Here is a 15,643-nt window from a genome sequence, read left to right as displayed (position 1 = left end):
CTAGTTTTATGGTTTTATTAGTAGAGAAATCTGCATTGCAAGAATCTGACTTACTTTCCACAACTTCAAAGACTCTTTACATTTTGCCGGATGTATTTTTAAATACTATTAGTGAAGACTGGCATATACTTAAATTACCGGGGACCGAAGAAAATATAGGTAAATTAATAGTTCCTCTTTAAATAGAGTACTGTCGTGCAGAAAATTGGAGTTTATTAAATGTGTCATAATTTGAATTAGGGTAGAAATTTACTTTCATTATTTTTACAAAAATGACAGCAGAAAAAAGTCAGAGAAAACTTTCACCCATCCTTAAAATGGAAACTCTGATTGCTGAAGGTTTCTTAATTTACTACAACTATTTAACAAAATGTTAAAGACGGAAAATAGGGGAATCAAAACACATGAAGCGTTCAGTAAGTTATCCTTGACTAAAAAACAAGATTGCAATTTATTTTTATTCAAAACCTTTTTTTCGTGTTTGAAATACATAGTTCAATTAGTAACATAGTAACTACAGTGTTTGATGATTACGTTGATTAATCACCGGAAAAAAATACTGTTTCCTTTTTATCTATTGAAAAATTGTGAAGCCAATGTTGAAGCTATCTCGTTTCTTTTTGTTAAAATAATCGTTTTTCTCGGGGTAAATTTGTACTCAGTTGAAAAAGAATGTTCAACAAAGTTACTGTTACCTCGTTTGTTCTGTTTGTAACCTCTGTGCAGAAGTGTAATTAAATCAACAAACAAACGTACTATTACTAAATATTTTTGTTTTCTCATTAAGCAGAAAACTTACTACGGAAGAAATTTGTTATGAAACCACCTTTTTTAAACTTTCCATTTTTTTAATTAGCAAACTTAAAAACGATTTGCATTTTCAATGTCAGTAAACCTCGAAGGATGGACATGTGTACTTTGTCATTACGAGGATTTTATTATAGTCGTGCCTGGCATAATAAAATTTTAAAATTTGGTTATAAAAGCTTCGACTGTGTACATCCAGTAAATCCTTTACCTTAACTAAAATTTAATTTACATTACATGGTGAGCATGTGCACACTATAGTAAAGAAAACTCGCAATTGCAACTAGTTCCGTATACCACGCATGGAAGTTTCTCTTACGGCATGAGTTCCCCAGTGTATTGTTCTATTTCCTAACCTTTCATCTGCCTTTCACACATTCTCACACAAAAGGGAGAGTTAGAGTTAGGGTTTGTGAAGATTTTGTAAACGGCTTCAATTCTACTAAAAGCTTGGAGTTGTGCCAATGGAATATTCCATATAATTTCATGCAATACAACTAGAAATGGAGACCAAAGATAAAATCTAGTGAGGTGATTTATTGTAGGCTAGCACATCTTGAAAGGGCCACCGGAAAATTACGGATCTTTGAAGAGACATTTTTATGAAATTGCGTGCTTCTTGCTTTTAAAACCCAGTTGCTTCTTAATTCGAAAATAGTTTCATTTTTCTCCTAATTTGGGGGATACATTTTCGTGTGATAAAAACAAAAGCGCATAAAGGACATTGGTTGACGGTCTTCCTTGAGCGTTGACGAGTGCTTTTATAAGTCAACACGTCACGGGAAAAAAAGCAATTTCCTCTACTTTTCAGAATCGCTTTTTGTTCAAAATAAACTAGACACAGTAATACAGGAGTAGGGGCCTGAGAAATGATTGTATTCTCAGGAGATTCGCAATAATAATGCTAGTAATATGAACTTTGCTAGACTGACAAGTGCATCTTTTTGTTCTTTGCCGAGATGATATCATTCACATTTTACCGGAAAAACTCAGATTTACATAGCAAAAACTACTGGTTTCTTAAGTACAAACAGGTTTTTATTATCTGCATATTAATTACAGTAGGAAGCCAGTTGATGTCCTCCATGGACATAAACAAACTGCAATCTTTAAATCTCTGTCCGTGAAGGATCCATGAACTGGGGCTTCAGAACTGAGGTGCTGTATAATATCAATATTAGGCAACCGACGGTAAGTGTAATCGCAATTATTTTAATGCCCACGTAGCAAATGTTCAATGTTTAAGATAAATCAGAAGGAATTGCATCTTGCCTCTTGATAATAGCCGTTTCTTTAGTTCTTTCTTTATCTTCAAATCTAGCGAAGAAAAAAGAATAACCAATAAGTTAAATCTGGCTGACTGGACGCCATTTATAAACGCTAATGCAAAACAAGTACCAAATTTACTTGTCTGTTTGGGCTTTCAGTTAAACTTCGCTTTGTCTATAAGCTGAGATTACAAGTATAAAATTTAAACATTACTCTGTATAACATGTAAGAAGCTTTAATATACAAAATTTTCTTTTTTGTTATTGCTAGTTGCATACGGCGTATAATCCTCTCTAAGTGATCCTGATGCCGTGCGAAACATTTAAAAATACCGATTGAGGGTTATATATCCATGCTGTATTTTACAAAAATACTAGGCTTTACAGCTTTGCAGCCTTGTGCTTTTTTGTTTTTACCTTCTAAATGTTTCCACATTATTTTATGAAAATTTGTGCTTCTGATGGGGTATTTCTACTTGCGTGTTTCCTAGTCGCCAGTTAAAGTGGCGCCGTTCTAGCTGTTTAGGCGTGCAAGGTTTGTTTCCGGGGTTCGGGCCGATCTTTATGAGGTGTGCAGGTCTCAGATTTTTCTCCGGCTGTCTTTCCGGGGGGGGTTGACTGAGTTAAAATTGATCGCCTCAGTCGTGCCGAGTTAAGGAGAAGATGAAATTCAAGACATGGATGATCTTGAATACATTGACCAAAAACATATTGCGATATTGAACATGCACGCGCAGACTGTGCAGTGATTTGATCCCGTTTCAGGTCGTCAAAAGCACAGAAGTTTTTGGCCTGAGCAAATAAATTAAATATAATTTACAAGTAAAGGTCGTATCTCTAGAATTTATTTATTTCATTTTTTCCCTAGGTGTTCCACATCAGTAGTTGACCCACAAACTTTACTAACGAACGAACGAACGAACGAACGACGAACGAACGAACGAACGACGAACGAACGAACGATGAACGAACGAACGAACGAACGAACGAACGAACGAACGAACGAACGAACGAACGAACGAACGAACGAACAAACGAACGATCTGAACGAACGAACGAACGAACGAACGGACGAACGAACCGGAACGAACGAACAAACGAACGATCTGAACGAACGAACGAACGAACGAACGAACGAACGAACGAACGAACGAACGAACGAACGAACGAACCGGAACGAACGAACAAACGAACGATCTGAACGAACGAACGAACGAACGAACGAACGAACGAACGAACGAACGAACGAACGAACGAACGAACGAACGAACGAACGAACGAACGAACGATCTGAACGAACGAACGAACGAACGAACGAACGAACGAACGAACGAACCGGAACGAACGAACAAACGAACGATCTGAACGAACGAACGAACGAACGAACCGGAACGAACGAACAAACGAACGAACGAACTAAAAATAACATATGCCCTTAAAGCATTACAAAGATGGGAAAAAGTCGGCAAAACTATACTATGCGCGTGTATACTTGGAAAATTGCTAAATACATCAATACAGTTGTCTAAAACCGCTGTCGATTGTTAGCCTGTTTCTATATACCAATCGCACTCAATCTTGACTATCGCGTGAGCACCAATTGCAATTAATCTGATAATTAAAAAAATTGTTCATATGGGAAAAAGCTCTACTTACGAATTTACATGGGGGTTTAAACTACGTTAATAATGCGAGGAAATAGCACAACTCTCTCAGATCACTGCTAAGGTTTAGTTGAAGTTTGTATTTGTACTTGAAAAACAAGAGATTGGCAATAGCCGACTCCCTCTATATCGCGCGCCTGCAGGGAATCACGGTAGTTGTATTTATCAAACCGTGCGCGAGACTTAGCAAAGATGCACGTTGCTGAGTCTCGCGCAGGGTTTGATGAATACAACTACCGTGATTCCCTGCGGGTGCGCGCTATAGAGGGAATCGACTATTGACTCTGAATGATTGGTATCCTTACGTTATTCAAAAAAAGTAAAATGACCAAAAACGAGAAAAAAATGTTGATATATAAAAAAAACATTCATTCATTGTTTTAAATGTTTTTAAATCGATCTGAAATGAAGTTAACTGGAGCTCTTCTTTCAGCGGTTAATCTTTTTTAAGGACGTTTTCTTTTTAACATTCCGATTAAAAATATCGAAACTATGATTTAATTTGATATTTTTAGTTATCTCATGGAAAAAAGCTTTCAATACTATCTTAAATTAATGCAGAGAACTGGAATTACCTTTGTTTGTAACTATTTATAGTGCTTTGAGGGGATCTGCAGATTTTAAACATCAGAGAAGCATTTTCGGCCTTTTTTTCGTGAATTATTTAAACCTCCTACGCAGACTTGGGCCCGTCACGCAAACGTTTGAGCAGAAGGTAAGGGCTTAACCATAAAACGATCATTACAGTTGAATATAACATTAAGAGTTTTTAGAGTAAGCGACTTTTTGCGTAACAACTTTGTTTTCAGCTAGCATAATAATAAAGTAATAGCACAAATCAACGCAGCCTGCGAACAGGCTCCCTAGTGGGGTAAAGGGCGAAAAAAAGACGGCGCGCGGAGCGATCCGAAAAAATAAAATCAGAAAAACGAACTCGTTCTCACAGACCACGCTGGTTTGCTCCACTCGACGACATTTTTTCCCTCTATACCTCATTAGGCAGCCTCCTCATGCTAAAAAGATGAGTCTATAATTGTAAATGTTAACCTCGGTGCCTGTACCGTCAGAGAAATGTACAAAATATAATTTGCATCTTAAATTCAATTTTGGCGATATTTTCTATTTGTTTACACACGATATTTGTACGTATTTTATTAGTTCGTGAGTGCATATGTACGTACTTAAAACTTTCCCCATTTTCCTCAAAATAGATTGTAAACAAATGCTTTTTGACGTGATCTGTTCACCGCAAAAAGCATGCCATTGTTATGAGTCGCCATTTTAAACCACAACTATGTTAAGTACATTATAGTTTATCCGTAAATGTGTTATCGCAAATTATGAAAAAGAAACAATTGTCGAGCGTTTAAAATCAACTTCTTGATCAGTTTGCTTTCTACAAAGTGAATATTCGATTTTATCTGATTTGGTTTACGTTTATGTCACAATTTTATTTTTTTGTTTTAACACGGAAGTAAGTTTTCTGTTTGTTTGTTTTGATCTTCTTGTTTTGTAAACTTCGTCTTCCGAATTAAGATAATTACAGAACATTTGTTATAATGTTTTGTTATCTGATCAATTTTAGCTCCTAGATCTTTCCTTTTATTATCTACTAGAACCGGTACCATATCAGACATTTACTTAGCTTATTGGATAAAGGCACAGACGCGAACACATTCAATTTGAGAAATGATTTATGTCCGTTTATAAAAAAAACTGTAATCTTATCAAAAAATAAACTCCTTTGGCGCCACAATAACGTGCTATTCTAAAAACATCGCGGACAAATCACGAAAATCGAAACTTCTTGAATGTCACGTAAATTAACGTGCACGTATCGTATCGAACAATTCTCGCTTAATAACGCAAGTCTTTCTTCGCTGAAACACTTTCTGTTGAAACCAAGATAAGCACTTTTACTTTCACATCCCTGAGGCTACACGAATATAAAAAGAACTACATTTAGAGAGACTTTCCGGGATTTCCGGAGACAAAACAGTCTTTCCTACGTGCACGCGATTTTTCATTTTAATATTTTACAAAAGCACGGTTTGAATCAACGTTTTAAAAAGTATAAAACATGACACGGCTAACATGGCAGCTTTTTGAAACATGGTCTTACTCATTTCGTGCATGGAACTGTTAGCTTGCAAGGTTTGTAGCAAGTGACAATTACATTCTGGTAATTTTTCATTTAATGCTAAATTCATTGTAGTATTTATTTTTTTCTTATTTACATCGAATTATCCTCTTCGTACCTAATAACGTGTTTATTTATTGAAACTGGCAAAATCCCCTTGCTCCAACGGTTTTCTATCGAAGACATTTTCCTCCCCTTTGAAATAAAAGTGGAAGATAAAACGATTAACAGTGAAGTTATCGAATCGTTTCCTTTCGTTATGCTTTCAGCGGCACAATAGGTCCCTAATTTGCCGACGGCACTATTTAACTATCACATCCGCAGACCCGCCATCATGTTTGCAATCGGTACAAATCAAAAATTTTCAATACTAAGATTCTTTTCAATAAACCATTTTTTTTTTTACTTTAAAGACAATATTTTTATACTCTTGTCCGCGCGACCAAAACAAAAAACATGATAACTTAGGCAATTTATGGACACTGTCATTATTAGGCGACACATATTAAATTGGGAAAATCTTGTGTTGACTCTGCAAATGTCTCAATTACTCTTCGCTCGCGGTAGTTGGTCGAGCTAAGAACTGTCATCTAAAATGCGTAGGTTTTTTATTTGCTTTTAATTCGTATAAAGAATATTTTACTTCATTTCACCTAAGTGCAACAATTGACCAAGTCTCTAAGCCACAAGGCGACCACGAAAACTAGACAAGTTTAAAGGTACTGTATATAAAACTCTAAAATTTTATTTTAAACAAATGTCGCGCAATGTTGGCTCTCGGCGTTTTGATATTTTTGCTTTTTAATTTTAAATTCAATGAAGCTGAACAAACTATACCAGTAGCAGGGTGGTGGCATATTTTGTCCAACAATAAATAGCAAACCAGCGCAGTTCAAACGAGGTATTATCAAAGGGCGGATACAAGGGGAAAATGTTTCTTCTTCTCGAAGCTTTTAATTTTTTTTACTTTATTACACAAGTTTTTGCGTCAGAGCAAGGAAAATTTTGTCGATTTTTCTATGTAGGACTTTGTTTGTATTTCATTAGAAATGTGAGCTTTTGTGCCTTTTTGTTTTAATGCTACTAAATTTCAAATCAGTTAGAATGCGTATCGCTCAAACGTTTTTCCAGGCTTGAAACCTGATAATTGCGGAAAAGACCGAAATTACATGAATTAGTATTTCAGAACTATGTTTCCATCTCAGCTTGAAAATAGGAAATGCGAGTATTCCTTTTCGAATGCTAATTTGGAAGTGTCCTTTTGTTATTTCTTGGAATAATGTTTGTCTTCTGTAGTTCATTTTGGGAGCTTATGTCAACAGTCATAAAAATTTTGGTTCACTTCCAATTTAGCGAAGTATTTAGGCCTTCTAATAACTTTTCAGGTAAGGATCTTGCTCTCGAAACAAAGAGTTTATACAGCTTTTCTTTTTTAACGCAACATTCAAATTAAATCAGCAGTGAATCGGTCTTTTTTATCAGTGAGGTGTCATTAACAATTCAACTCCCAACTCAACATCTAATCATATATGGTAAAGACGGATTTTTTAGTTCTGCCTTACCCTAAAAAAAAGGAAAACGTAAAGGATTTTCTTTTTGCTTTATTTTAATCTTCCTCGACGCTTGCTGATTAATATTCAAGCTTTTTATTTATATCGTATTTTTTAATTACTTTCATTACATTAGTAGTCAAAACATTCCTTGCAATCACAAAGTTAAATGTCGATCTCCTGTTTCAATTTGTCTTTAAAAAATATTATCAATCATAGAATTCTCCATAGTGAATATGCCAATGAAATCTGGTAAGAGTAAAGCCTGCCCTCGAGCCATAGAGGCTCATATCCACCGGAAGGTCTTCCGGTTTTCGTAGCATCATGACATCTATATTGCTACTTCCCTGTTCGAGATGTCAGTTCATGGAAGGTCCCCCCTCCAAGTAGTTTTGTCAGTTTGTCCATAAGCTGGCGTCATTCCAACTACGCGCTTAATTACAAACCCCTTTAAAATGAACATCTCACTGAGATCTTCCTATGCAAAAGATTGTACATCTTCAATTTCAAAATTAGGGAATCATAATACAATTTGCTATGAGGAACAACGCGTTTAATTTCAGCAATTCTGACAAACATTACTCGGCAAATTCGTAAATACAACATAGTATTTGAAAAATGGGTTGAACGCTTTTCTGTTCAAATGTACAATTACGTTAGTAGCAGCAGACCAAGGCGAATCATTTCCCTTCGACTACATACACCGCGTACTTGGTGACCGTAACAATTGTCTCTTTTATTTTACTCAGGGTCTACGTTATTCACCTGTTTGCAAGGCAAGGACTTGCCCTACAACAGCGCCAAGGAGCACAAGTAATTATAAAAAAGAGAACTTCCATTGATTGAATATCCCACCTCCTGACGACAACTTCTGAAGCTCAACATATTGATCTTCCACATCAATGGGGAACCCTACAAACTTTTCCACAGTCACTCAGACAGAAATACACATAAAGCTGGGTTTATACGTGTTAACAGTCCTCCTTGGAGTAATCGGAAACGTTCTTGTTCTTCTTGTCTTGTGGACGAAAAAGCGAAAGTCAGTAAATGACATTCTTATTTCTAACTTGTCAATGTCTGACTTGACGCTCATGTTGCTGTCATTACCAGTTAACGCTTTTCTCCTGGGCGGGATTGACTTTCCATTGGTTTTCTGCAAGTTAATCGCCCCTCTTATGACTGCCACATTTAACGTCAGTGTCTTTACTTTGACGTTTATGGCGGTCTACCGATGTCGTGTTATCATCAACTCTTTAAAACCGGAAATGCGTCACAGGTACGTCATCATGTGGATCACAGTTATTTGGATCATCGGATTTCTGCTTCTACTTCCGCTCATCATCGTGGCGGAAACCGCAGAGAACGGGGGTTGTAAAGAAAACTGGGCATCACACCAGAGTCGCGTGTACACCGCTGTCCTGTTTACACTGCAGTATGCTCTACCGCTGACAACCATCGCCGGCGCTTATATACTGATAGGAATTGAAATAAGGAAAGCCAAGAAGCGACACGACTCCAACGCGCAGGACCGCTTTGCCTTAGAAGTGAGACGAAAAGAAGACTTTCAAATTATCAAGATGATGGGGATGATAGTAATATTATTCGCCCTCTGTATGTTGCCAATTCAGGTCGCGTGGCTAATTGCAGATTTTGGAGCTGAAAAACATAGGGAAGTCGGAATGGTGTTATTAAGAGTGGCTGATATCGCGGCATATTTGCACGCCTGTGTGAATCCCATAGTTTATGGAACTATAACAAAGTATTTTCGTCGTGAATACATAAGATATGTAAGGTCCGTTTTCTGTTGCCACAAAGCATGTTGAAACACATATTGAGTTTTTTACACATTTTGTTTGTAAATTTTGTTTATGATGTGAGTAAAAAGCGATAGGTTTACAATTTTGGTTACAGCACATCAGCGGTTAATTTGGCACAGATCTTTACAGCTAATCACTGTCATCATCAGCTAGTTAAGTACCGTTCTTGTCGTTCAGAAAAAGGTTAAATCTAACCTCCCTTTTTCCTCGATCAAGAACCCCCCCCCCTCCCCCCACCTTTAATAAGCCCCTTTAGAATCATGAAACGGGAAATAAAGACTCACCCACCCATCCACACGCCCTTAAAAACAGACAAATGAATCTATGAAGTAAGAGAAGGGAGTATTGCCACTAGTTTAAAATGTATTAAATAAAGCCTAATTTAATCTTGGAACTTTAGAAGAGAAAATGTAAAATTTGAAAAGTCCTTTGAACGCTTGTCCAAGCAAATACGGCATGCATGCAAAGTAATTATTTTAATTACCTTAAATGAAATCTAATTTATAGTTAATTTATAAAAGGAGCTGATTGTTAAAAATGATATGGAAATAAATGCTAAAATCAAAAAAATGGAAACCAATGATTCATGACTTGTTTGATTTGATTCTGATTTGAAATCAGAGTAACCTAATTCAGGTTTATCAGGGTCGATCGAGAATACACTGCCCCGCAAGCTTTGTAGGAATACTACCGTGTTAAAAAATAAATATTAAGGTACTTTATTTATTTATTCGTTATGGAAACACATGCAGTCTCTATCAACAAAAACCCGACATTTGTGTCTTATGGTAATTGTGACCCCTTGCTGATTTCCTCTCTTATCGGGAAAACTGAAAGGCCAAGCATAATTGTGGGAGATATTAACGTGGTACTCAAAACAATTAATGTAACAATAGACAAGATAATTACTTAAACACAGCTACATTATTATGACCAATTCCTTCATGAGCGTTAAAAATGCCGTGAACCGACAGTACGCGCTTGTTCATTAAGAGCGCGTTCGTTTGGGATCAATTCGAAATAAGAATAATAGGCCATTTCCGATATATTATAATTCTAACTTGGCTCCGAGGCTTGGGGGAATAAAACAAAAGATATCACGTCGAGGTTGATTGATGAATAAATCATTCCTTTTGTTTTTCTCTCCCAAGCCTCGGAGCCAAGTAAGAATATTAATATATCGAAAATGGCCCATTGGACATGATGCAAGCTAGCGTTCGTTTGGCTGCTCTTCCTATTCCGGATACTTGGATTTCCATTCCGGCTATTTTGCTTCCAGGAGCAGAATAACCGGAATATATTCCGGAATACATCCCTTTCCCAGAATGTTCTCAAACGAACGCGCCCTAAAATAATTAAATGCATCTTCAACATAAGCGCTGACTGTCACAGAAAAAGGAAAGTCGATAGATGCGCCTTTTGGATGCAGGGTCTTGTTGTTGAAAATCACATGTCGTTAACACTAGCTGTGGCCAGGGGAAGAGGAATTTTTCGCGACAGTGAGGTCTTCGCTCTTTTTCACTGATCGTATATGTTCACGAAATCTGTCAGGATGCAGGGCACTCAAGTGCTCTATGTCATATCATACATGCTCTACACAGTTTTTTTTTTCTTCCTGATTTGTGTTTTTGCATTTTATAGTGACGTGGTTAGAATTGTTAATAAGATCCTTAGAGTGTCTAGATTGGGGTGTTTGAATCTCAGTTATTAGAAAAACTTCGGCGATTTCTTAGCTGTCAGTTTAAATTCAACCCATTTCTTTCAGTAAATCTTCTAGTTTTAGATCTCATCTAGCCTGCGAAAGCAGACGTGTTTCCGGCTGTTGTTTCTCTCTTACTTTTCGGCGGAGAGAAACGACAGCCAGAAGTAGGTCAGCTTTCCCAGGCTTGATCTTAACTAACAGTTAAAAAAAACTTGTCGTTTCTCAACTAGCAGTAAATTAATTAACCAATTCCTAGCTATCAATTATAATTGTTAATACCATCTAACCCTCTAATTAGTTGCTTTTATACAAATATTACTTCTCTTAAAAACAAAAAAGAGCTTTCTTGTAAAGCCAAAACTGAAAAATGTTTAAGAAAAAAACAAACTAAGTATAACTAATATAGATTAATATATTCGTTTTTACTTTTACAAAAAAAAATTAATAAAATTCAATTAAAAGAACAGAAGAGCTTGACAGGACCGTATGCTAACGCCAGCTAACTTTGTCCCTGTAGTTAAATTGAGCCGGGCAAAACACAAGAGACCTAAAAAATCGTTAGTCATTGATCATTTGTTTTTTTGTTTTCTTTCGTGACGCTTCTTCAAATTGATTATTGTGGCTAGTATTTCCTCCCTTCATTATCCGCCTTATTTGCAACTTAATTGTGCAAGACCCTTATTTCTGCAGCTTGTCGTTTTTTCAAATTCATGAAATGTCATTGGTTGCTAGCAAAGAGTTTCCTGTGGTTCTGAAATATGTCATGCCGTGAGAATTTCATTAGTTTTAGGATTTTATGCAACAAAACCAAAGCGTTCCTTGGGTGGCCAGCGAAATTAACGCTCGACTTTTAGAATTTCCTATTTTCAAAAAATTGCTAGCACTGACAACATATTTTGACAGTGACATTGCGGTTTTTACTGACCTTCCTGAATAGCACTATATCTGCAAGAGTCAGTTCGGATCATAATGAATTACAGCACATCTGCGACAATACAGGACATCATAAACAACAGTACATCTGAGACAGGAAGCAGAATTTCACTACTTGTTCAACACAAGAACACCATTTTATGGTTGAAGACGACCTTTGGTTTTTATATTTTAACACTGGTTCTTGGTTTTACAGGAAATCTTACTGTTTTGATCATTATCGGACGAAAGAAAACTCGAACGTGGCGACCGCATGAGTTGTTCATCCTTAATCTTGCAATATGTGATCTACTGCTTATAACAATATATCTTCCTTTTCAAATCTATATCTTCTTGGTGAAATTTCGCCCTTCTGCTTTCTACTGCAAGTTTATTGCGTCTCTGATCACAGTGGCTTTGGGAGCAAGTATCTTTACCCTAACTGTCATGGCGGTTCATCGCTGCTATGTTATCACAAACCCATTCAGACACGGAACTATATCGCAACGTTCGATTGTGGGTTGGTTGGTTTTGGTATGGATTCTATCCATGGGGCTAGTTGTGCCAAAAATCCTGGTGTCTACATCGTATGCAAACCGTTGTATTCAGCAGTGGCCGAATCCAAGCATTAAAAAAATATACACCCTTGGATTATTCACCGCACGGTTTGCAATACCGTTATTTATCATTTCATATGCTTATTTTCGCATTGCTAAAGACTTAGCGCGGTCACCTGCTCCAAGATTTGACTTGGATGAGAACGGACAAATAAAGACATGCACCGCCAGGCGTGAAAATATCAAGGTAGTTAAAACTCTAACTGTGATTGTGGTGTTATTTGTGCTTTGTATGCTGCCCTTGCGCTTAACAACAATAGTGATGTTGTTTGGAGACGAAGACCAAGTCCTTATTGCACGAGCGGTCCGGCGATACGCGTCGATATTAACAATCTTTCATAGCTGCGTGAACCCCATTGCGTATGGAACTCTCACAAAACATTTTCGCTCCAGGTTGGCTCGATATGTGCGCTGGTTTAATTCGTTGATTCAATGTAGACCCTTACAATGTAAAAAGAATCGAGAGGAAACTGGCAAAATTTTGAAAAGAGCAAGAATATCAATGGCACATCTGCAAAACCTTAAATTAAACTACTTATTATCAGGCAATACACAGGACGTCGCAGAGAAAGTGCCAGTTGAAACCGCAGAAACAACATATTTTCGAGTTCATTCTAAAACCATATACAGAGAGAGGAAAGAGACGGCTGTATAACTTTGATGTGCTTCAATAAAGTTATATTTTAATCACCTTTTTAATTTAGGAAACCCAGGCTAAACAAGGCGGACTAGAAAAAAATAAAAAAAACACCCCCAGCCCTATAACAAGTACTTATGTCAACATTGCTTCTTAGTTTGCTTTAAATACTTGCAATAATTGTACACGAGCGTTGTATTGTATCACCATGGTCTGCCTGCCAAATAAAAAAAAAAGAACGTATGTCGGCCATTTTTTATGTACACAAAGTGATAACATTTATTTGTCTTAAAAAATGTAATTTATCGAAATGTAAGAGTATAAAAATAGTATTCAAAGAAATGATAGTGAGAAACATAATAGGCCTTATCACGGTTTTCGAAGCCATCTTGACGAGTAGGCAAAAAGCGGGCAGAAATTACAGTGTTTGTTTGGGAATCCGATGGCAAATATCTTTTACAAAAATTGAATTCTGGACAATTTATGAATTGTAAAGTTAAGATACAAGGCAAAAGCTTTTATTCACCAAGTTTGAAGGATACAGCTTCCTGCAGCTTCCTTGCTTCATCAAGAAAATTTGAAATTTAGTGTCCTCAGAATTCAATTTTGCTGCATATTTCTGAGAGTACTTTAAGCCACACAGACACATTAACAGCACCACCACAGAAAGCACGATTCTGTACAAAAATCATTCCTTTTTCTTAACCCTTTACAGCCCAAATTATTTTGGAACGCAATTTAGTACTTGATCTGAGGTCCCCAAAATAAAAAGAAATGCCACGCATATGTCACTACAGAAATCTGTCACGCATATGCTACAACTCAGTAAAACAATAGAAAAAGATAAGGTCTTAATTTTCTAAAGGACAGCCGGATAAAATTTTATTTGTTAGCATACTCCAAAATAAATATTCCAATTTTTTTTTTATTTCTTTATCTATGCTTTTTCCTGACACTCACAATAATCAAACAAATCAAAATCCGCTAATGCATGTACGATTACTATGTATTTTCTTGAGTTTCAAAACACAAGTGGGGGGGGGCACCACGCCCGGGGGCCGGGCCAAAAATTGGAGACAATTAAAAAAAAAAAAAAAAAAAAAAAAAAAAAAAAAAAAAAAAAAAAAAAAAAAAAAAAAAAAAAAAAAAAAAAAAAAAAAAAAAAAAGAACTAGCGTAAACCGACCCCCCCCCGGCGGCCCCCCCACCCCCCCCCCCAAAAAAGGGGTGGGCCGGCCCAAAAACCCTCAAAAAGCTGGCTACGCCCCTGCAAGTGTAGATTCGGCAAAACAACAAATATTATTAATGTTGCGAGATAAGGAGGGCAGCATAAACGTAATAACTCCGGACTGAATAGAATATCGTAATTAATGTTATGAATGCGTACAGTTTCATTTCATTATAACGAGAGCAAACGCTTTGGAAAATTTTATTTCGCAAAATGGCCGAGTTACATGTGCACTCCGTCTAGATCTGATATCTGCTACATGTTTATCTCATCTGTAAAAGCGTTGTCTTCCAACCTTCCATCATTTCCTCTGAACCTGTTCTTTTGACGTTTTCGTTCCTTGGTAGGACGATTCTTCCCAAAGCATCGACGCAATATCGGACAGTCTAGTAAACAGGCAAGAATCTTCATATAATCTTGTCTAAACTGCTTTGACATTATTCCGTATATAAAAGGATTCGCGCAGGCGTGAATGTTCATCAAACTTGAAGAAAATTTAAAAATTACCCTTGCTATTTCCCTTTCTTTTTTCTTACCAAACTGGATCATCATCCACGCGATTTGATGCGGAGAAGTGCACAAGCCAAACAGCAAAACAATTGCGGCCAGCACCTTTACAACTTGGACGTTTTCTTTCCTTGCTACAACTCGAAAGTTTACTGCTTGTGTTTCGTCTAAACAAGTTTGTGGAAGTTTATTCTGAGCTAGATAAATCCCAATTTTAACGTACGCACACGTTATGATGACCAGCGGTAATACGCACTTCAACAGCAGTAAACCAATGATGTAAGCGTCTTTGTGAGTCTGTGATGCCCATTTTCCCCTGCATTTGTATTTGGCGGTAACCCTGGCAATCACCATCGGTGGTAACCTAACAAGGACTGACAACAGCCAGAGAAGACAAATCCAAACATAGCCTGTTTTTCTTCGCAGTTTTGGCTTAAAGGGATGACACAAGGTGCGACATCGTAAAATGGCCATGGAAGCGATGGTAAAAATGCTCAAGAAAAACGCCATTGTGGGGAGGTTTCGTATCGCAGTGCAGTAGAGCAGCGGAGGAGGATGCAACACGAGTGAAAGACTGCGTAACAACTCCACAGTTACAAACAACACATCGGATATAGACAAGTTTACAATGAAGACATCATGAATGGATTTGTTCACCTTCCGCCTCACAACAGCCATAACAAATGCATTTCCAATTACAGATACAACAAAGGTAATGATGTTTATTGTCAGCTCGACTTGACGAGCAGATGTATTACGAGACTTCGACCAAAATGCACCAGAGCTAGAGTTCAT

General features: G+C 37.0%; 3 protein-coding genes across 6 annotated transcripts; 2 read left to right on the top strand and 1 right to left on the bottom strand.

Moving 5' to 3' along the window:
* The first annotated feature begins 1,851 nt into the window (after positions 1-1,851).
* Positions 1,852-9,816, top strand: LOC144653606 (neuropeptide Y receptor type 6-like). Of its 4 annotated transcripts, none has more exons than XR_013570774.1 (2): positions 1,852-1,998; positions 2,944-3,405. XR_013570774.1 is itself a non-coding variant. In XM_078513661.1 (2 exons), exon 2 carries the CDS (start codon positions 8,332-8,334, stop codon positions 9,250-9,252), a length of 921 nt encoding a protein of 306 aa, XP_078369787.1. In that variant the 5' UTR covers positions 1,864-1,998; positions 8,179-8,331; the 3' UTR covers positions 9,253-9,816. The 4 variants fall into 4 exon arrangements, 3 of the variants coding, with proteins under 3 accessions (XP_078369787.1, XP_078369781.1, XP_078369774.1); XM_078513661.1 differs by lacking the exon at positions 2,944-3,405 and adding an exon at positions 8,179-9,816 and having other exon boundaries at positions 1,864-1,998; XM_078513655.1 differs by lacking the exons at positions 1,852-1,998; positions 2,944-3,405 and adding exons at positions 5,697-5,893; positions 8,179-9,816.
* A 1,968-nt stretch (positions 9,817-11,784) lies between these two features.
* On the top strand, positions 11,785-13,181 carry LOC144653595 (galanin receptor type 1-like). Its single transcript, XM_078513637.1, has one exon. The coding sequence runs from the start codon at positions 11,918-11,920 to the stop codon at positions 13,130-13,132; it is 1,215 nt and encodes a 404-aa protein (XP_078369763.1). The 5' UTR covers positions 11,785-11,917; the 3' UTR covers positions 13,133-13,181.
* Positions 13,182-14,568: 1,387 nt separating this feature from the next.
* On the bottom strand, positions 14,569-15,643 carry LOC144644635 (pyroglutamylated RF-amide peptide receptor-like). Its single transcript, XM_078504170.1, has one exon. It carries the CDS (start codon positions 15,641-15,643, stop codon positions 14,597-14,599), a length of 1,047 nt encoding a protein of 348 aa, XP_078360296.1. The 3' UTR covers positions 14,569-14,596.

This window comes from Oculina patagonica, chromosome 1 (genome assembly GCF_052425735.1).
Source record: "Oculina patagonica isolate OP01 chromosome 1, crgOcupat, whole genome shotgun sequence".
In the NCBI taxonomy this organism is placed as follows: Eukaryota; Metazoa; Cnidaria; class Anthozoa; order Scleractinia; family Oculinidae; genus Oculina; species Oculina patagonica.
This window is presented reverse-complemented; position numbering and strand designations above follow the sequence as displayed.

Bases quoted from the DNA above. Each gene is read 5' to 3' on its own strand.
- LOC144653606 (XM_078513661.1), top strand. From the start codon at position 8,332: ATGGGGAACCCTACAAACTTTTCCACAGTCACTCAGACAGAAATACAC.
- LOC144653595 (XM_078513637.1), top strand. From the start codon at position 11,918: ATGAATTACAGCACATCTGCGACAATACAGGACATCATAAACAACAGT.
- LOC144644635 (XM_078504170.1), bottom strand. From the start codon at position 15,643: ATGAACTCTAGCTCTGGTGCATTTTGGTCGAAGTCTCGTAATACATCT.